The sequence below is a fragment of the Odontomachus brunneus genome, unplaced genomic scaffold (genome assembly GCF_010583005.1).
Source record: "Odontomachus brunneus isolate Ranch 3 - 2012 unplaced genomic scaffold, Obru_v1 Obru_scaffold_012, whole genome shotgun sequence".
In the NCBI taxonomy this organism is placed as follows: domain Eukaryota; kingdom Metazoa; phylum Arthropoda; class Insecta; order Hymenoptera; family Formicidae; genus Odontomachus; species Odontomachus brunneus.
In genome coordinates this window covers 2060640-2083248 of record NW_022639462.1, presented here as the reverse complement: position 1 = coordinate 2083248, position 22609 = coordinate 2060640, and the positions used below count along the sequence as shown (strand labels likewise).

The window sequence follows — 22609 nt, the reverse complement described above, 5'->3', positions numbered from 1 at the left end:
AATTAATAGTAAATGATTAATATTACCTGACATTACCTATAGTCACTAAATTATCGACAAAGCATATTGATAGTAGTATGCTAATTTTATTAATAATCGTACGAACAAGAGTTTGCTCACGTGTTGGTATGTACAAAAAAAGAAGGAAAGAATTATCCAGTATACAAATTATTAATGTTTATACCTCGGTATCTTGCACATCTCCTCTATTATTAAATAGCTAAGAAAAAACATGAAATGAGAAGAGGTTTTACAATATATTTGAAGGAACTAGGGAATATTTACTTTAGCTACATTACTACAAGCGCATAGTATACGTTTTCTTTTTTTTCTTTTAGACGCTATTGTGGAATTTAAATGTCCTCTCGTCTTTTATTTTACCGTTTAACACTTTCAACACTCAATTTTGGTCTCTTAATGAAATGGCTAATAAAGAAATAAGTAGAAGTACTTATATATTCCGTGTCTTTAAAATTGAGTTTCGTTTACTATTTACAATTTCAGTCATACGCGAGCACAGATACACTACCACAGAGTCGATTAGCTGTATCCGGATATAACTTTCGTTTAAGTAATTACTTTTTCTTCTTTTTTACGCTCAACCAATACCATCTTTGGAAAGCCTTTATTCCCTCGTGACAGATAATACTTATTACGAAGAGATCTTAACGAAAATTATAAGCCAAACTAACTTTGTGGCTGTAACATTATGCGCGTACGAGTTTTCACACGACCGTTGTTTCTCCTAGAAAACATTTAGTGTTGTTAACAATCAAAATTAAGGTATTGGTAGCAAAAGTTACATGTGTCTAACTCTAAAAATTATTATGATTACGTCTGCCGTTGAAGACCTGCGAAGTAATAATTAACATTGATTATTCATGACTCTCTCGCTCTGTCTCGGACATAAAACAATACGGCAAAGAAAGATGCCGATACGACATATAATATTTCGCACGTACATAGATAAGTAATCATGACTGATATCGATGAATCATATCGCTGGGTATTATAATAGTACAATTCGTTATATATATATATATATTTTTTTTTTTTTTTTCCTTTTCAGACGGGTCTTCTTCGGCAGCTCGTTTCTTTTTTCTCTTATTTCTATATTGAATTCTTCGCTGAATGCGCTCGGTGTTACAACATAAATAATTGTGAAACAAAACGCAAATTTATTATTCAATGCAAATTTCATAGTAGTAGGTATATTACGTTTAGGATCAATTGACGTACCCACACACAACTTTGAACATGGCGTGAAACTAGATGCCCAATACAGAGTCAATCATCGTGTTTACTTACATTACGATCGTCTTTATCGAACGTTAGTCCCTGCTAGGTAAATCAATTGGTCCTGGTTTGAAAGATCGAGGTGCCAGCCACAACACAACAAGCACAGTGCTCCTATCGAAGTACTTTTATACGCATACCGTAGTATATTGCTTAAGTTAAAGAGCTTGTAAACACGGAATTCTCAATGATTTCATATAACGATGGTCGTTAATGCTCCAAGTGCCCGTCGTTGGACGACAGTGCTCGAATTTCTCTATTAAAAAACTGGTGTCTTTTACACAAACTATCGTCGAGCGGGCAATAGTTATCATCACTTTGCGCAATGAAATCTTGAAGATCGCGAAAGCACGTGATACGTGGACTTATGGATGGCGAGTGAGAAAGGATGCTTCCTTCCATCTTTACTTTTCAATTGAAAAATTGACTATAACAGACCGCAGATGATTTGTTCGGGCAGAAGCGCGTGTGATAATTGACGATGATACTTCTAGAGACGTACGCGATACTCTACTGAAATTTTCCATAACGCATCGGCTCTTTGAGCAAGGAAACACTCACTTAAATTTCGGTAGCGCGTCCAAAGAGACAGAAAGAAAAAAGAAGAAGAAAAAAGAAGAGAGAGAGAGAGAGAGAGAGCGTCCGGTTTAGAAGCTCATTAATTTATTAATCTATACAGAACTGATAATATTTAGCGTATCGAGTTTCTTTTTATGTATTATCATCTAAGAAATGGATCACGATTCTCCGTTGCCACTGTCGTCGCCATCCTCGTAATCGGTTGCGCTGAGTTGCTCATCCTCGTCGTCGTCCAACTCATATTCGTCGTCGTAGAAGTCCGTCATGTCTAGCTGCTGTTCGGCCGGCCTAGCCCGAGTCTTTATGCAGTAATCTTCCAATGTCACGGGCACGACGATACCCTCCTTTTCGGCTTCCATCTTGGCAGCTTGGGCTTGTTTCCTAAATAGAAGACAAGTACAAGACATACATTGACAAAACCTACCTACCTCACTGTCGTCGCGAAGTCGCTGGACGGGCCGCTCGTCGAGCGAGGAAAGATCATCGAGTATTCGGAACAGAGACGTTACGGACACGCCATCACCGTAGCGAGACTTTGTATCAGCTGTAAGCTGTGCGACAGTGTAATCGTGTGTGATCGTCGATCCTGACGGAGCCAGAAATTCCAGAGGAAAGCTACTGGACTTTAACGCGAGGTATCGATCGGTGATCCAAGTTGTTGCGAGTCGCGGTGTCATTGGGCCGTTTGGAGAACAACTCTCCCGTTCATAGTCGGGACTGTCTAATACCGTTTAATATCTGTATCCACCGGTATCTTCGTTTCCGCGGTCATTTGTCGCGCGCATTCGACGCAGTTAACACGTACGTCACGATAGATCCGACGTGGTTTTCGGCGAAGACTCCAAATCACGCGGCAACACCGACGTTATCGACGTGATTCTCTTACCTTATGATATTTTCATATTCTTTGTCTCTTCCTTTGGAGTCGCGCCAGCGTCTATACATCACCGAGGCGTCGACATTGGCAGGGCTGTATGTGTTGGGCTCGTTCAGCAACGAGATTACCGATAAGAGGATGGTCCTGATAAGAAAGACAAAAGCGATTAATCGTTTCGAATTCGACTCCGGGAAGTGAATCCCGGACAAACCGCGAGAATCGCGCAACTCACCTGACATTTTGCGTTGGATTCCACCTCTCGCAGGGCAGCTCGCCACTCTGTGGGTCGTCTACGGGTGGATGCAGAATTGATATACACAGGTCGCCGTTCTGCACAGACAAGGAAAGACAGTGTTTCAGATTCGCGAGAATCTTCTAAGCTCGTCCGTCGAGAGCGCCTTCTTCTTCGTCGAAAGCGAGCTCGGCTAATATTATATTAGCCGCTTTGTTTTGTTCGCGCGACGGATCGAAATTCGTGCGCGTATTATTTTTAGAAGTTTACTTAGCGCATTGTGCGTTCTCGTGCAGTCGCGCGTGTAAGATCGCAGATCAACAAGCTGAGCCTTTCATATTCGGACAGCAATATCATATATAAGAGCTCATAACTATTCTGATTCTACAAGGATTCATAATTACTCTGTATTAAAAAAAAATAAATAAAAATATTACACACAATCCATTTTCCGAGTTTTCTGAATCCATTTTCTCTTTTTGGATTCTGAGATCTATTTTCTGAATTTCTATGTGAGCGTTCTCTGAATAGATTAATTTTATTGCTCGAGCTTGTCATTATTATTTTACACACGCCTGTGCATACGAGGGGGAAAGGGACGAGACTGTTGTTAGAGCTTAGGGTCACAAGTTTAAATCCGTCGCTGCTCGCACATGCTTGTGCACGCGTGCAGAGTTCACGTTTTCCTTTCGCCGACGCGAGGCATGGCGGCCTCGGCACTCCTGGTTCCGCGTTCGTTGTCCCTGAGAAAACATCGTCGCACGAAGGACGGGACCTCGGGGCGCCTTTTCGGGCGTATCTAAAGAAACGTCGCCGAGGTCGTCGCGATTCTACGCCGTATTCGGGGAGGACGCTGTGTACACAGGAAGCACGGATGATACAGCGATACAACGAGATATGATCGAAATACGAGAGATATGGAAGAGAGACCCTGGCGAAACTCTGGCCACTCAATTCCGAGCGAGATATCGCCGAGACAGACCATAATACGTCATTATTGCGAACAATACCGAGTTGTTGTTCGATGAGTTGGTAGGGATTCTTGCGAAAAGCCAATACCAAGCCTCATTGTCAGGCACTACTTAATTTTTTTTTCGACAGCCTCCTGCCATGGAAAGGAAAAATGGTCAATACATTATCGAATAAAATTACGCACAAATTACGCTTTAAAAGTACAGACTTTGAACCCCACGCAAAAATCCCCTTACGAACTTATCGGGCAACTTAATACATTCTCTCGCATGTTATCACTCGAAGATATATTCATCCATCCTATATTTCTTCTACTTTTCCAAAGCGCAACGAAAATTTGCGCAATAAATACAACTGATAATTCAACATAAAGCCTCACAACAGAGAATCGTTTGAAACTGAAATAAACTCAGCTCTTCATGATCGGTAATTGCTTCATACTCTCGCGATAATGTTCCGTCCGAGTCGTGCAAGTAATTCGCGAGAGCTCGCTGTTTCCAAACACGTGTGTGTGTGTGTGTGTGTGTGTGTGTGTGTGTGTGTGTGTGTGTATGTGTGTGTGAAAGAAATACAGGGTGTCCCAGACTCTCCTTCTCACATTAAGTGGGAATGTAGAACAAGTTGAGGTGAACATAAAAGTCCTATACTGTTTTACGATATTCGCAATAATAGTCGAGATATTAATTAAAAAAGATTGGTGAATGATCACGCGCGATATAGTAGATGAGCTGCAGTGGCGCCGTCTACCGTTGTATACTTATACATTAAGTCAAACTGAATAAAAAAGTCCCTTGCCATTTTGCAAATGACCACATAGATTTTTAGATATTAAAGAAAATGGTTACATATATCATTGTGTACCATAATGCACAAATTTTCTTTAGTTAATATCTTTAATTAATGCAGGACTTTTATGTTCACCTCAACCCGTTCTACATTTCCACTTAATATGAGAAGGAGAGTCTGGGACACCTTGTATACATATATCAAATCTAACCCATTCTTTCATTTGTATCACTTGAGAATATTTGCCTACATATTTTCTTACTTCTCAAAGGTGCGACAAAAATCTGCATCATAAGTACAACCGATCATTCATCCTAAAGCCCTTAAAGGATAGAATTGTTTGAAACTAAAATAATCTCTTCATGCTCTTCATGAACGATAATTATTTCATGTTCTCGGAATGAAGTGCTCCGTCTGTGTCGTGCAAATAATTCACGAGATCTTCCCGTTCCCAAACGGGTATGCAAGAAACATACATAAGAACTTACTAAACAACCCATTCTTTCATATGTATCATTTGAGAGAATATTTGCCCACTCATATTTCTTCAATTTCTCAAAGGTGCGGCAAAAATCTGTGCCGCAAGTACAACTGATAATTCGGTCTAAAAGCCCCAACATAAAATCAGCCCGAAACCAAAATAGACTCAGCGCTTCATAAACGGTAATTATTTCGTACTCTCGCGGCGATATTCCGTCCGAGTCGTGCGAATAATTCGTGTTCCCGAAAACGTGTATAAAAGAAACACACTTATTCCGAGTCGCAGTTTACACGTGTATGCACGTACAAAGTTCATAAAGCTCGCGCGGATCATCGCGCCCGTTGCGCACGTTTCCTCGCGAGCCTCCTCCTCCTCTTCCTCCTCCTCCTCCTGCTCGGTTCGGCAAGTAGGACAAGGCGCATCGTCGTGGTTTCACCGCGGCTCAGCTTCGAACACCTCGTAATAAGCCACGAAGGCGAGCTACTCTCCTCAAGTAAACGCCCGGCACTTGACACGACCGCTCGCGCCGGCCGATAGCATCGCTGTTCGCGCATGCATTTGTGTGCCGACGCATAGAATCGCGCGCGAAGATAGGTAGATAAGTAGGTAGGTAGGTAGATACACTAAGAAAAAAAGCGATTGGATCAATCGACGGTCACCGGCCTCTCATCAAAGAAATATTCAACAATATATGCGTTGGTATAACAGTGAGTTGCGTTGATATTACTATATCAATGCAGATTATTTACAATGCAGATTGCTACTATATCAACGCAACTTATTGTTGCTATATGTGTTGAATAGATACAATATCTTCTTCTTGATGACCGGTGACCACCGATTTTGTCGACCTAATTGCTTTTTTCTCAGTGCAGATAAGTAGGTAAGTAGGTAGGTAAGTAGGTAGATAGGTAGGTACTTAGGTAGGTAGGTATAGGTAGGCGCAACAACATCGCCGGAGTTGAGGATGCCCACCCCCGCCGATTCCCCGATGAGAACCGCGTATTCAGAGAGCGTGGAACTCATTTTCGAATTCTCGAAAATTCTCTAGAAGAGACGTCGTCTCTTTTCAAAAGACGTTTCCTCGACAGGACGGAAAATCGTTTGGAGATCGGTTAAATAACGTGTTCGCACGCGATTCGGTAGGTTAATACGGAATTAACCTGCGCGGCCTGTACACACGTTTGATGCGATTGGCTCGAACAATGCGACGGTTACCATTTCTTTCGTACTTCTCCATTGTGACGATATTCTCTCTCGCCGAAGTGATAGCTCGTAGACGTCCGCCCATTGTAACGTCACCGGTTGTGTGTTTCGCGCCTGGCACACTGAGGAAGACTCCACTCGCGTGTGATGCGTGGTGCACGAACGTGTACGAAATAATATGAATTTCGCGGCGGGGAAAGTTGCCCCGCGAGAAGAACGAAGCGTGCCGCACGTGTCAGCCGTTATATGTATATATCGGGTAACCTTTCGTTTGCTTCGATTGGTCTCTACATATACGGCCGGTGTTCCTGGGAGAATTTGCGCAATTCGCGTATCGTCATCAAAATTTCTATCGCGCGCGCGGAAAGAGCGAGATAAGTCAGCCAGTCTCGCCCGTGCCTCGTACTTTCTCTTGCAATTAAAAGTTATTATCTAACATTCTCGCCATTCGGCGAGATAGCGCCAAGATCGCCGCCGCGTTTTCGTCCGACTAAACATGACCCCCGCTGTGAATTCACTCCGGGCACACAAAGAAGTGGACGCGACGCGAAGACTACGCGATATCTCGTCCCGTGATAGTCGTGCAAGTAATTAAATCGCCGCGGTATAAGCCGAGTATACGACGGAAATAGGAACTAGGCGCCCGCGATACATAATAATTGCGCTTACTTACGTAAGAAATTAAGCAAGCCGCTCGGCTTATCAATCGTTCGACAAGAAGGTCAATCGTTTCGAACACACGAGCCGGGCGAGATAGGAAGGACGCGATACTAGTGTACAATACGACGCCAACTAATTCGATTCTCGCCGGGCCGGATAATTTTGAGAATCACGCGGAATTCGCAAATTGACTCTCTCGGGCGAATGTTATTTACCAATTTACTCGTGACACATACACACACCCACACGCTCACATGTACACGCGATCCCGGCGATCGTCCACAGATGGTTATGCAGTGGCGTTCGCTCGCTCGCGTTTCCATTAACGACCCGCCATATCGCCACAACGTATTTATATTAAACGTTAATGAAAATGGAAATCGCAAGCCCCTGTCCCTTCCCACGCCCAAAACGCCAAAGGGGAAAGCGAGTTTCGGCTCAAGTTCGGCGCTCGCGGAAGCTTCAAACTGCCGGTATGGTGATGAAAAATACCAACTTCCGCGTTTTGCGCGCGTTTCACGCTCGAAAAGCGCGGTTCCCATTGCGCGCCGCCCTTCGCGGGGCATCGCGCATATATGAAAGCAAAACAAAAATATTTTTACAGTGTCGCAATCTTTATTTTAACTAGCGCAGTTCCATAGAGAGGAGAGGGAGAAACGCACCGTAAATAACTTCTCTCATCTATAACTGGTTACGCGCGCGCGGGACTAACTGTAACTACAGGCTCTATAATGTCTTCTCTCTTCGACGGCCCAGACTATGAAAATAAAAAGAGAGAGAGAGAACGAAAAAAAAAAGAAAGAGCGTTTGCCTCGTTACTCATAACACGCTCTCCCGTCGCTGCCATCCCTATCGACGGGCGAGTGGACATGGATGTCCACGAGCTTTCGACGGTCATTGACTTCGCTTCGCTAGCCGCCGAAGGGTCATATACGACGAGCGAGCGAGCGAGCGAGCGAGCGAGTGAACGAGCGAACGAGCGAGGAGGAGATGCGCGCGGTCGAGGTCGATAAGCGTGTGGGAATGCGATACTTTGTGCAAACGCAAGTGCCACTATACGACGCAGTCGTAAGGAGAGATAAAAAACAGAGAAAGAGAGAGACAAAGAAGAACGGTATACCTGCCTAATCGACGACGATCACTTCGCGCCAGATTTTAATCCTGTCGCTCGAGTGTGCATTTTATCGGCAGGATTACCTGGTTTTCGACTATTCGCCTATTTTCGACTGTTCGCCTATATTCGCTGAGTACTCATTCACGTTTACGCGTACAGCCCTTTGCAACTGGAGTAGCGTTAATTCCCCGATGCATCCATGTGCAATGATGCGTGTCGATCATTTCGGAATTAATGTTTCGTTTGTACAAGTACCGGGGAGAGAGAGAGGAAAAAAGACAGAGAGAAAGAGAAGAAAATAGCTGGACGACACGGACGATACTAGTTTGTATGTACAAACGACCACAGCGACCGAACGTTTAAATACCGTATCGTATTTCTACGTGGCGCGGTAGACACAGGAAACGGTCGCGCGGTCGCGCAGCCAGGGTCTTTTAAAGCGCGCCCGGGCAACATGATGATTAACCGTATCCTTCTGCGAGAGATTAGCATATAACGCTAATCGATGATGATCGAAGTTTCTTCGGCGGAAACCATCGCGGATTACCAGCGACGCGCTAACTCGCAATCCATCTGTCGGTGCGTGTCTCTCTCTCTCTCTTTCTCTCTCTCGTCGATTACGAGCTACCTGTCCATCATTTGCTTGCCGCCGTGAACTCGCACGTCCACCGATGGTGGACGATGGTGGACGATGTGGCGAAAAGAATGGCGGAATCGCGGAGTCGCTTTCGCGAACGTCGAACGCGCGGCGACGCGAGGTGCCACGATAAATATAGTATAGTCCGGCCGGACGTAGACCAAGAATGCTGACGGCGATACGTCAATATGAATGCAAAAGCGTCGCGACTACCAGCAGTTTAATGCTAGATTCACACTGGACGCGATTAGCGATGAGCGATGTCCAATGAGAGTATTGCTTTAAAAAGAAATAAAAGCTCTCTCATTGGATATCGCTCATCGCTCGTCGCTAATCGCGTTCAGTGTGAATCTAGCATAACGTTTAGCGAACGTTTCAGCCAACGAGTTAAGCGTCAGCGCGCGTAATTTTTTGAGCCGGCTGTGTTTTCTACTTTCCTCTTTTTATTATTTCCATCCCTTCTCTCTCTCTTTCTCTCTCTCTCTCTCTCTCTCTCTTTCTGTCCCCGCGCCCTCATGTCCGCTGTCGCCCACCCCCTACCCCTAACTTTTTCCCACCCGCGCCGCTGCGTTTCGCGATAGAAGAGCGGCGAGGGTTTTTGGGGGAAGCGATCCCGGGTTTCACAAGCGCTGAAAGTGACGACGTAAAAGCTGATGGTTGTAAAAGCTATGGCGGAGGGTGGAAGATAAAGAGAGGCGGACGAACAGAGCGGGACAGTCGTTATACGGTGTAGGGAGGGTGGTAAAGAGAACGGGGTGAGAGAGCGCGCGGAACAGATGAACAGAAAGGGACGCAAGAGGGAGACAGGGGGGAGGGGGGTAGGACACGCACATATACACACACGGTAAAGGGTCGAAACGCGGGGAAAGCGAACAGGGGAGAGGAGAGGAGAGGAGAGAAAGAGGGAGGAGAGGGCAGAGAAAGAGAGAGAGAGAGAGAGAGAGAGAGAGCACATGCGGGGGATCGATAATTCTCGTATTCACTCACCTCATATACATTCGGGTGCCAAACTTTTGTCATGAAACGAATGCTTGGTGGACTATACGGATAATCCGGCGGGAACTTCATGTGTGCCTGTAACAGAGTAAAGCAAACTCGTCAATGTACATTCTCAACGTACGCGGCTCGCTGGGATATACGCCTACGCGTAGTTTACGCTAGAAAGAGATAGAGAGAGAGAGAGAGAGAGGGAGAGATGAGGGGAAGGGGGGAGAGAGAGAACGTGTTCTACGCGTCTTCTCGCAAGGCAAGACACGGCAACGCAAGGCAGGTAACACGACGCAACGCGAGCCGAGAATCGAAACCGTTATAATTTCGGCGAGTTCAATGTTCGAGACGCAAGGCGCGCGCAGAGAAAAATGCACGTGTGCGACTCGCGTCTCAGTTGTCGCGGTTCCGTTGTCACGAATAAACGTGGGAATAAACTCGCTCGCGTGTGTCTAATAACGTTGACATCTAAACTCGCCGAAAATATCTCGACTTTGATACATCCCAGTCCGGCCGATATCTATGAGGGAAGCCTTCGGACGAGAATTCCAAGCGGACTTTTCTCAGACGACACACGTTGTTAACACACGTGGGAGATGATACCGTTCGCGTTCACGGAGATACGCGATATTGGAAATTAGCTAGACGCTGGATAAACGACAAGCCGCTTCGGCCGTCTTCTCCCTTCGAGGGAAAATCGCGAATGCACACAATAAAAAAAAATTCACACACACACACACACACACACATATATATATATATATATATATATATATATATATATATATATACATATATATATATATATATATATATCCGCCGAGTCAATACGGTGGAAGTGGGACACTGTACAAGCCCATGAATGAAGAAGACATCGGTGTTCCACGATGCTGCGAAAGTGGAGCAACATGGCCGTTCTAGAACGTAGCCAAGATAAGATGACAAGATGTAAAATCGGGATGGTGCGCGCGCGGGGCACGTCGACGTGAAATTCGACATTTCGATCGCGGCACGCCGTCCACCTGGAGGATTGCGACAATATCGATTTCCACTCCGGTGTGCGAAAGGGGCGTCTGGCTGTTCGATGCCAGGCTTCGTCGAAGCTTCGCCGTCGGGACGCTATATTGATCGCGACCTGGTCATGGCCCAAATATCCACCTCGTCCTCCGGGATAACCGCGTTCTAGAATTAACCTACTTTCTACCGACTGCGCTCGCACACAACGTCGCGAAAAATCTACTCGAAATCGCGTCGCGCGTCTCCGTGCCGGGGCTCCGTGTTATTCGCAAATTGACGCGCTGTCGCGCTCCGAACAAATTCTCGTGACCCCGGTGTCGTTCTATTTCCTTTTTCAATATTTAATCCGAACAAAGCGTCACCGTCACGACGCCGTGAAATTGAAAACATGTCTTATTTACGTCTCGTAACGTCCCGAACGGTAATATTTACCGCAACGTGGCTCTCATTGGCGTCTATCTCTCGATGAAACACTAATGTGCTCTTATAATATTCAATATGCAATCGCGGAGTTCGCATGACATTCGCGAACTATCCTTTGCGTTGCTCAATGCGCTTCCAACGACGAATGGACTAGGTCAAATATTTAAATGAAGCCGAGTATCGATATTTGACTTGTCATTTCCCGCCGCGGAGCGAAATAACGCACGTGCACCCATGCTCCCCGATACGATGGTGCAATATCGATCGCGGTTATCAGCGCGCGATCTCGCATGACATTCCCGGGAAGTATTGCGACAACTGTCTGCAATATGGGCTTTCTGTTTTTATGGCGGAATTCCGTGGAGCTTTTGCAGGACGAGGTATGCGCGCGCTCGTCGGCGAAGGTCGCTTTTGCGACGGGGTCGAGCAAGATTCGCGAGATTTTCGCGAGATGGAACGATCACCTCGCGCCGTCTTCCTTCCGCTGCAGCCACACTGTGTGACCTAGAAATTTTCGCGACCCACTTCGACAGAGTAAGCACCGCTTGATCATCGTCCGTAACGCGTTGCGTTGTGTAACGCGAGCTAGACCGCGAAACTGTCGGATCGCGTCGCTTTTTTTCACGGCGAATCGATCAGATCGGATTTCGCAAATGTATGCCACCCGTCGCGTCTCTCTCTCTCTCTCTGCGCCGTTGATCTATAATTTAAAACCCACAGGGTTGTGAGGGCCAATTTTAAACCTGAGGACGAAGCTGCTAGATGCGGCTCGAGGAAGCGTAACGATCGGATGTAACGGCGAACGCCTCGTGACGACCAAGCGAGCTCTGATGAGACGCGTCCAAGTGTATGGAAATAAATCGCCGAGTCAGTCTTTCGTCTCGAATCCAATTTGTCGTTCCATTCAGCCGTCAGATTTTCACGGCGTATCAATAAATGCGACGGCACGAATTCTTCCCGAATCCCGTCTACCTCGATTGTCACTGTGTCGCGGATAAAATTGAATATTAATTCTTATGCCGGCGAATTGTACCTGAATTGTCCACGTTTTCTCCAATTGCGTCCTGTAACGGTGAGCTTTCTCGACATCGCGATTCTGTCACGAAGGAAATGTCGAGATTATTTTCGACTTCTTCCACGACTGTCACGAATTGGTTATACTGTAATATTCTCCAAATTTTTAGCAATGGAATTTCACTTAGAACGAGTGGAAGGTGGCAAAATTTTATCTTTTCCAGCGAAGTGCTGCCACTCAAAATCATAAGAATGAATGTTTCATACACAGTGGATTCTGATTCCATGTTCGTGAAATGTTCGTTCCATGTTTCAGTCGACTAGAGTGAATATATTCCTGCACGGAAAAAAAATATTTGGTTGAATTATCCAAATATCTGGACGAATATGAACGATTCAGAAATTTCGATTGAAGTAACTCGAATTCTTCTTAAGTTAAGATTTTTGGTAGGCTAATCAAATGTGTCTTGTTATTTAACCAAAAATGTCTGGTTAAATAACAATGTTTGGTTAGTCTACAAAAAATCTTGTTAACCCTTTGACTGTGGAGGCAGAAATGAACTAGTGCCATTTTGTGTTGGAAAAAAATGTTGTCGAATTCTCTTTATGACATTATTATAAAGGTTTTTGGGTCGCTGAATCCGAATTTGATATCAAAATTTCGAAAATCAAAATAACGAATCCAATATGGCAGGTCAAAATTTTGAAAATAATTGGATTTTCATGAAAATCGATATTTATATGTTTTTGGGATCACTGAATCCAAATTTAATATCAAAATTTCAAAATCCAAAATAGCGGATTGAATATGGCGGATCTAAATTTTGAAAATAATCGGATTTTCATGAAAGTGGGTGTGTTCAGACATTTCGTCTGAACAAAAAAAAACAAACATAAAAACAAAGGAAAATTAAAAATTACAAAAACAAAAAATATATAAAAATGGATTCAAAAACCGCCACATCCTCATTTCGTGTCTCCGGATTCGGCAGAGAGCGATATTATGTAAATGTTTTTTTGTACTTAAAAATTTTTTATTCCACTATTTGGAATTTTGAAATTTTGATATCAAATTTGAATTCAGCGACCCTAAAAACATATAGATACCCACTTTTATGAAAATCCGATTTTTTTTCAAAATTTTGACCCGCCATGTTGGATCCGCCATTTTGAATTTCGAAATTTTGATATCAAATTCAGCGACATCAAAAACATATAGATACTTACTTATATGCAAAGAACAATATTATTTTACTATTTTTTTTCTTCGATGTGTGTATACATGTCATCCACACTGGTGACACGACTTTTTCATGCGCGTATACACGTCATCCACAGTCAAGGGATTAACTTAAACGGAATTCGGATTACTTCAGTCGGAATTTCTAGATCGTTCATATTCGACCAGATGTTTGATTAATTCAACCAAATCTTTTTTTTCGTGTGTGATAGTGGAGTAGAGTGACTTGCAAACGGTTTAGACACAATGAAGTTGGAAGCTCACCAAATGATCAAAACTGAGAGTCGACGGATTAACGCAATAATGATATAATTATGAATCAATAATAGTGAATTATAATAACTAATAATTATTATATTATATTTATTGGACTAACCCGTCAATAGTTTTGACAGTTTGGTGAGCTCCCAATTTGATTGCGTCTGAACCATTTTGCGACTATCAGATTGCTTTTCAATTTCGAGTGAAAATATTTGTTCGACGAGCGGGAAGAATTTCACTCTATACAAGTGAAAAATCATTCGAGTGACTCCGATGGTCACTCTACCTGTCGAGTGAAACTAAAGAAACTTAAAGAGCAGGACACGGCATCTCATGAAAAGGGGATCAAAAGGGCCGCCGCGCGAGTCGACCGGGCTCCTTCCTGCACGTTGTGTGTATCAACTATCGATTCTCGCGGTTGCACTCTCGTGGAAAGTTGTGGTACTCGCGAGAGGCGAGATGCCCATCTCGTCGCGAGGTGAAAGGATGAAGACCGATTGAGAAGCAGACGACGGCGAGTTTCATCCGTGGCAAATGAGACGAGACAAGACGAGGGGTCGGTCTGTCCCTCTGGGACGACAAAGCGGGTCACCGCATACTTTGTTTATTAAGACAGCAGAGATCGACTTTTCCTCGGACGGCAACGGCGTATCGGCTCGTTTGTTTTAAAACGGGACGAGATTAGGTGAAAGTTGGCCGTGCCGATCGGTATAGGGCTCGCTTGCGCCCAGGAATAGAATCGAGACAACGCTCGATGGCATTTTATGTAACTTGGCAGCCTCGCGCTGCCTCCCCCTCCTCCACGCCGCGCTTTTACCGCGTCGTGCATAAATTCTGACGGGGGAGCTTTCGAACGCCGGTGGTGCGCGCGATCATGTAAGGGCTCAATGAAATCGATTACGATCAGGCAGAAACCCGACAGAACGCGTCGTTTTCCATCGCGCGAAGCGTGATTGTTCGCACTCGTGTAAAGCCCGAATCAGACCAGCGATTGCCGATTAGTTTTCAAGCAATTAAAGTAAAGTAGCTACTGATTGTGTTGCTCTGATTGATTAAACACACTAGTCGCCAATCGGCAATCGCTAGTCTGATTCCAGCTCTTAACGGCGACCATTGAAACGTGAAAATGAGGCATCAACAATGCCGCGAATAAAAACATTCGTTCTGCCTATTACTTCGAGAAACAATTTCACGTCGAGAAAGAACATGGAGAACACCGCTGTGAGATATTCCGGCCAGAAATTTATCTCATGGTCAGCTTGATCTTAATTAGTTATCTGCTTTCTACAAGGTGATATTGTCGGCTCCTCGTAAGTCGTAAGTCGACACAGCATGACAATCGAGACTTCATTGATAATAATTATTAATAATAAGAACTTTATTAATAATTATGATTCGATAACACCACCTTGTAGAAACCAAGTTGATTGAAACGAACTTGATCATGGGATCAATTTCCAGTCGAGATGTGTATCGTATCCATGTGTATCCAGCCAGTAATCGGTATCATCGATATGTTGTTTCTCTCCCTCTCTCATTCGTTTCAATATATCGAATAATGCGCCTCTGTGCGCGATGGTATTATCTTCCACCGCATAACGTTATTCCCGCAGTAATGGCACGGGCGCAAATATTTTTGGTCACCCATCGCGTTTGCCATTTCTGTCGTAAAAGCCAGTGTGCCCGCGCTTTAAACACAGCACGGCGCAGCGCAGCGTACAGTCGCAAGTCAAAAGCAGCTTCGACATATTCGCTGTAATACACGTGACGCACGTCGAAAATGAACGCGGGCAACGGTACTTCCGATCGTTTCTCGCATCTCTATTATCGAGTAGACGGCGGCGCGTGTATCGCGGCGAGAATCTCCCGATAAGCCTCGATTACGTGATAGACGGTAGCGGCATGAATGGACTAATGTAAAGCAATAAAACAAAATCCGACTTGGACTTTCAAACGAGACGTGTAGCCTACCATCTACCTCGTGTGCCAGCTATTTGCGCTCTCTAAGCTGCGATGCGCGCCCAAAGCTCGGGATCATTATCCATCAAGCTGGCGAGGCTCGACTCGACAGTTCTGCTCCATAAATCGCGCGGACGATCGAAAAGAAAACGAGCGGGGAGTCACTCATCTACGAAGATAACCGGAGCGTGAGCGCGAGACGAGAGCGACTGTTTACCTGAGCGGCAACGTCGATCACGACCCGAGCATTCACCGGTTAAGGGCTAACGTGATTACGGTAAAGCGGATAATAGATTAATCCACGACGCGTAGCGCGCCGTGGCGGCTCGCAGTCTTTCGAAATAGCCGCGCGGACGGATTTATACACACCGTACCGTATCGTACACGCGCAGGATATACGGTTTGCACGAGAAACGACGTTGCGCGCCGCGCTCATTACCGTTGGGTTACGCGTTGTGGGAAGACACATTGCGTTACGTGAATAGGCGTTCACTCGTCGTTCACGACGAGCCGGAGAGTGGTTTAGAAAGCGGACGGGATGACGAGCGCCCGGCACGTTGGAATATGCAAAAAGGTTTACAACCGCGGCGGCAATGACGGGACTCATTTTGTGGCGTTTAAGTCGGCCGGTCGTTAAGACTACTCTGCCTCCCCTTATCACATAATCGTATTGTATCGCACGATGACGTCAGACTCGAGCGAAAAGCTGCACGAGAATCTTTTCGGTTTGAGGGGCATCTGTTCGATTTCTCGCACCTGGCTGGCGTTCATGTAATTTTTTCCCAACAGCGAATACGTGCAAAGTGAAAAGTTTCGCGTGAATCCGACGACGTCAACATGCAACTTCTCAAATAATAAAAATACGAAAATTTTCACGAGCTCACGCTAGGAGAAAAATACATGGTCGATAATTACCCCGACTGTCGATCGTGTATCTTTTCCCCTAGCGTGAAAAGTTTCACGCGAAAATGTTCACGTTTCCATTGTTTGACAAGTTACATGATCGCCAAAGTCGTGGAGTTCACGTGAAGCTTTTCACTTCTCACGTTTCCGCCTTTAGAAAAAAGTTACATGGCCGCTACTCTGATGTGTATAAATAACTTGTGTGTTGAACGTATGAAGTTCGGGTTTGGATTCACGACAAAAGAACTCTGCTATAGGCGAAAGGCCTCGTTCTCCCTACGACCAATTATCGTGTTGTCGCGTTATCAGATTTCGCGATTAACGTACGAGCAAGAGAGGGAACGCGCGAAGTAACATTGTGACGCGACCATTGTCAGTCGTTCGGTCAAGGTAGTCGCGATGTCTCACGTGTGATCGTCACAATTCGCTTGGCAGAGAGAGAGAGAGAGAGAGAGAGAGAGAGACTAAAATTTCCGAGATAAACATTGGCTCAAGAGGATAGGAGACGAGGCGCACGGCCATACGCAGTAAACTCGAAATTCCGCAATGGCGCATTCGGCGACATTAATCGTCAATAAAGGCGACTATTTAAGTCATTTCGCTATTGGGCTACGCGTAGATATTAATAACGGTAACTGCCGCTGCATACCGTTACCTCAATATCGTACGTACATAATTCCAGATTGCTCCGAACGCGTTATCTACAGCAACCTGCGATAAACGGAATATTAACCAACTGCTCCTTTCAACGGGACAAATAGGCACACAAAGCTCGTCGTTGCCAAACATGTAAAGCTATCGACTACAGTTCGTTATTGAGATGTAGAGAGGTCATTTGAACTTGGCGTTTAATTTGCTTTTGTCTCGAGAAGAGAACTTGGATGCGACTCGATCGTGCAGAAAATATCAAATTAATTCGACGCTTCCGTCTCTCCCCTTCTCCCTCTCTCTCATAATATTGTATTAGTAGAAGAGTACGACCCGATGCACAAATAACACATCGAAATTGCGCGATATCGCGCGTAGATAAGTATTCCGCATCGCATTAGCGCAAATACAGCGCTTGCTCGTTCTTTCGAACGAGTCGAAACGCTCGTCAATAACATTGATCGAACTTTATCGGGTTTTGTTGCGTTATGCGCGAGGTTAAGATATATATTATTCGCGTTAGCATAAATAGAAGCTGGACCATGCGAAATGCTTATGCGACACTTTGTCACAAGCCACGTCCGCCGAACGGAGGTCGCTTTGTTTACGCTTTCCACGATCGAGAGGACGGGAGAGGCAGAGAGAAATAATAAGAGACAGAAGAAAACAGACTGTTTTTTTTTTAGCTGGGTACACATATTGAGCGTAAACGAACGAACAACGAATGCAAATTTCCGCCTTGTGATTAAAAACATGTGTGCGTCTTGGCGAATCCAAACGTCTTACTCGGGTCAACTCGCTCATATGGCGCGGTTTATCAAAGAAAGTTTGTGCGCAAGGTAGGCGCAAATATATCACTTCTTCGTTCGCTCAGTGTATCGCCCAGCCGAACTAGGTCGCACTTTTTGCCTTTAGAGCGAAATGAGTGTATCACTGAGGGGAAAAGGAACGAAGGTCCAGTGCAGCGCTAGGTAAAGGGGAACAGGTCTCGCTCGGAGAGACAGAATCGCTCGCCAAGGCACACCTGGACGATCGCCGTCCGCGTCTCTCGTTCGCACCGGAAACGACTGACTCTTTTATTCCGTTCGCCGAGGGAAAGGAACGAACTTACGGGGCAAGGCGACGCGACGCGACGCGACACGACGCTACATGACGTGACGTGACGTGACGTCGCGTTACGTCGCACCGCGTTCCGACCTAACCAAGAAAGAACGACGACAGTCGTTTCGTGCATTATCGCGCAATAATATAATCGTCGATAACGCGTGCATACGACCCCGTTGCTCTCTCGCGTCGACCCCGCGCAAGCACACGCGCGCCAAGCATACACGTTACATACACATACACACACACACACACGACAGATCACCGTAAACAGCGTAGCGCACACGGTACCTTGAAATAACCGCCCTGGTAGAGTGTGTCTGGCGGCCCGAAGATCGCGACTTCCCACTCGAACATGTTGTCCTCGTTGACGAGCTTGACGCGGAAGCCTTCGACGGGCTCCTCTTGCAGGCTCTTGTACTCGAGGGCTAGCGCCCGTAACGCGCTGCTCGTCGGCTGTGCCATAGTCCACAACGGCTTCTCTCTCTCTCTTTCTCCTCTCTTCTCTGCTTTCCCTCAGCTCGTACGGGTCGCGCACAACAACAGCGCTCGATGATGGGTCCGAAACCACCGAGAAACTCTCTCGCTTGTCCGTCGAGTGTGGCCGCCGCGTAACGAATCGCCGAGCGACGACGTGCTGGACTTTTTTCTTCTTCTTCTTCTTTCCGTGAACACTACGGAGTAGCACGCTGCGGGTAATAACCGAGGGAGAATTTCGGCGAAGAACGAGTGAGAGATGCTCGAGCAGAGCGACGCGGTTGCGAGTTTACGAGGCGACGATGCGACTTTGCAATCGCACGACGGCTCGCTCGTGAGACCGCCCGTGAGCGAAGCGCCAGGCCACTGCGTTTCTCTCTGTCTCCCTCTCTCCTCTTCTCTCTCTCTCTTTCTCTCTCTTTCACACACACCACACAGTCTTTCTCTCTCCCTTCTGGGCGCACACGGGATGAACAAAGGAATGTGAGACCGTTGCGAGTACGTGTAACGACACGACAAGAGAGAAATGTCTCTCCAAGTCAACAATGCAACACCATTCCCGATGACGGCGGACGGGAACACGCACGCACCTCTGCTAAGAGCCTTAACAAAACAGCTGACGTACTCTCTGCGTCAGCGATCTGACTGCCCGCGCATGCGCGCGCGGTGTCGTACGAGCGGCTGGCTCTTTACCTTCGGCTGGAGGCGCTGCAGCTGGAAAGTAGTGGATTTTAAATGAAAGTAGGATTTTAAATGAACAGTGAGAATAACTGTGCGACGACTATGGGAGACGACTGTACGACAAAAAAAAAGGGTACTTAGGTCAAAACGCGGAATTAATTGTCGAGCGATCGTCAACAAGTGCGATTGATTATCGCAATGTAGTCCGAGTACCGAGATGTGCTGTAAAGTGTCGTTATGATTGACTCAAATGTACTCGCAAAATTCACTAGGAAAATTTTCGGCTTCTCTTATGAGCTGCGTGCCTGATGCGATGTTCTGTTTGCATGGAAAGTGAGTCGCGTTACTTTTGCTCAATTGCGGTTGGAAGTGAAGTTAAGATGGCGAATCAAGCAAATCATCACTCGGGACTCTGGCTGCGTTCCGAAATTCACTGCCAGTACTGAAATTCTATAGTATATGTAACATGAACTATAGATTTTCAGTACTGGTAGTGAATTTCGGAACGCAGCCTCTAGCATAAAGTAGAAGAACGTTTGCTGCTCCGAGAATCTTTTCTGGTAATATCCGAGCATTCACCATGGATATAGTATACATGGACTCCGAATGTTCTATGTTCGTCGTCTAATAGAGTGAAGCCAACATCTAGAAAGAGAGTGAGAATAAGCTATAGTTTTCTTCCTATTTTGTCATTTTTTTGTCACGCGTGCGTCCATTTTTCGTTTCCATAATATTATAGAGCACAACTGCACCCCGACTAGACTGGCGATTTAAGTAAACGTCTTACTTAAATCTTATTGCATACTTTGTCTGTGCAGAAAGAAACAGAGAACAGAAGGGCTGTACATATTGGCTTCTCTTTTCTGACTGTATGCAGAGTCTATGTATATTATGTCTATGATCTCTTTCTACATGTTGGATTTACTTTTCTGGCCGTATGCGGAGTCCATGGCATTTACCTCGTGAATAACAGCACGTTTTCAACGAGCGTCAAGTGCTTCGGCGAACGATTGGTGGAGAGGATATCCAATCGTTTGCGGCGATCTCGACACATGTAACACTAAAAGTGCAACGGTGTATGTTCTGACTCGGCGTCAGAAAGGTTATTTTTTATGATTTTCGGAATGCATTCATCTTATTCAATAGAAGAATTTGTTGGTTAATAAGGTCCGATTGTTCCAACTTCTTGGTAAATTAACTGATAATTAATCATATATCCGTCTTTGTCTAAACTAAGGGAAAAACAGACATATGATTTAACTATTAATTAATTTACCAAGAAGTTAAAACAATCGACCCTAAGAGAATTTTCTCATTGGACAAGACAGATGCGTTCCGAAAATCACAAAAAATCCGGACAATCTTTCCGACTGACGTCGATTATACTAACGTTGCAAACAGTTTATACTCCCCATACAGCACAGAAGCTTGCAGCAATATTGCTACAACGTTGCAAGATGTATATTGCAGTGCAATGTTGCAGAGACATTGCAGTGACATTAATTTGCAATATTACTTTAGCAATATTTAAAAAATATTACGAATATAATATTTTTTACTTATTTACTGGTTATTTTTGTTACTTATATTTCAAATGCAGTAATGTTTCACATCAATAATGGTTATAGAATAGTACTTGTTAACGGCAGTCATTAATACTAGAATTTGTCTTATTACATATTTCTTATACTTCTTATGCCGTTTTTACCATAGAAGGAGGAGGGCATACTTACTAGGTGGCGGCGGGACGCCATGCGTTCGAGATCTGCGTATCTTTTTCGTTCCAGAAAGAGAAAAATATCGAGAGCGCGGTCCTGCTAGGCCGGAACTCGAACCCGGGTCTTTCGCTTGTCGGGCGACTGCTCTAAACCACTGAGCTACCTGACGCTCCACGCTCACGACACTCTCCTCTTCCTAAATAACGCTCAGAGATGCCGTTCGGAAGCGACATCTCTGGCGCGATCCCGAGCGCACGGCGACTACAGAGAGAAATAATGTTACTGTACCAAATGGTACAGCTGTCAGTCTCTCAAAGTCAAAGGTTGCTATCCTTTAAGACCTGCTGTCCATGTATGCCCGTCTCTACCGTTGCCTCTCCTCATCCGGTGCAAATAATACAAATAAGCCCCGGGGTAGACACCAATTTTTTGGCAGCCCCCGGGTGCTTGGACGCAATGCGCCATGGGGGATCCACCATAGAAGGAGGAGGGCATACTAGGTGGCGGCGGGACGCCGTGTGTTCGAGATCTGCGTATTTTTTTCGCTCCAGAAAGAGAAAAATATTTCTTATACTTCTTATACCGTTTTTCGGAGAAAACACTTTCTTTAGATTTAATATTTGTACTTGTTTATTTTTGTGGTTTCTTTTTGTTTCATTAAAATATTATATTCTTAAACGAAATATCATTTTTAAAAATGATGAAAATAAAAACTTTTATTTCGTTCAAGGAAACCATGTCATTTGATGAAACACCACTATTGTTTTAAATAGTTTAAAATTTTCTAAAAGTTTATTTCAAAATTTTGTAATTCGATTTATTTGATTTGGATTTTCTTGGATTTTTTATTTTTTTATTTTTTTTTTTTTTTGTTTAAATTAATCATTATAACATTCTGTTAAAAATTTAAAAGTAATTATCACTGGTTCACTACATTACATCAATATTCATCGCATATCGAATGTTGTTGCATTGTTTCAATATCTATGAGCAAATTATCCAACAAATACCAAGTAAAAGTTATATAACTACTATTTGGTGTTTGCTAAGTATGTTATAATATACTGTGAACACTATAAGGATACATTATATAAGCATAAATCATAAGAATATTGTTGGAGTCATTGGGAATCGCCGCTCGATCATCAGATTAAGCAAAACACTTTAACGGAGTCAGGACATAGGAGAGTAACCGGTGATATGCCGCTTGGGATCGAAATTATTGAAGGAGGATTCACGAAAATGTGGAGTGTTTATTGACAATCTTTGATACCTAGTGGTTTATGAGACATGAGAAAATTAGAAATTATAAATATATTTTTTTAAATATTATGATT

At 44.7% G+C, this 22609-nt stretch overlaps 1 protein-coding gene across 1 annotated transcript; it reads right to left on the bottom strand.

The window, feature by feature from the left end:
* Positions 1–560: 560 nt before the first annotated feature.
* LOC116840859 (ubiquitin-conjugating enzyme E2 R2) lies at positions 561–19523 on the bottom strand. Its single transcript, XM_032808149.1, has 5 exons — positions 18688–19523; positions 9828–9914; positions 2985–3082; positions 2762–2896; positions 561–2256 (listed from the first exon to the last, which is right to left on the bottom strand). The coding sequence occupies exons 1-5, from the start codon at positions 18859–18861 to the stop codon at positions 2034–2036; spliced, it is 717 nt and encodes a 238-aa protein (XP_032664040.1). The 5' UTR covers positions 18862–19523; the 3' UTR covers positions 561–2033.
* Positions 19524–22609: the final 3086 nt, after the last annotated feature.

Excerpts from the sequence above, each read along its gene's own strand:
- LOC116840859 (XM_032808149.1), bottom strand. The coding sequence starts at position 18,861 with ATGGCACAGCCGACGAGCAGCGCGTTACGGGCGCTAGCCCTCGAGTAC. Across the intron at positions 9,915-18,687 it reads ACCAGGGCGGTTATTTCAAG|GCACACATGAAGTTCCCGCC; the intron begins GTACCGTGTGCG and ends ACTCTGTTACAG. Across the intron at positions 2,897-2,984 it reads AATCCAACGCAAAATGTCAG|GACCATCCTCTTATCGGTAA; the intron begins GTGAGTTGCGCG and ends CTTTCTTATCAG.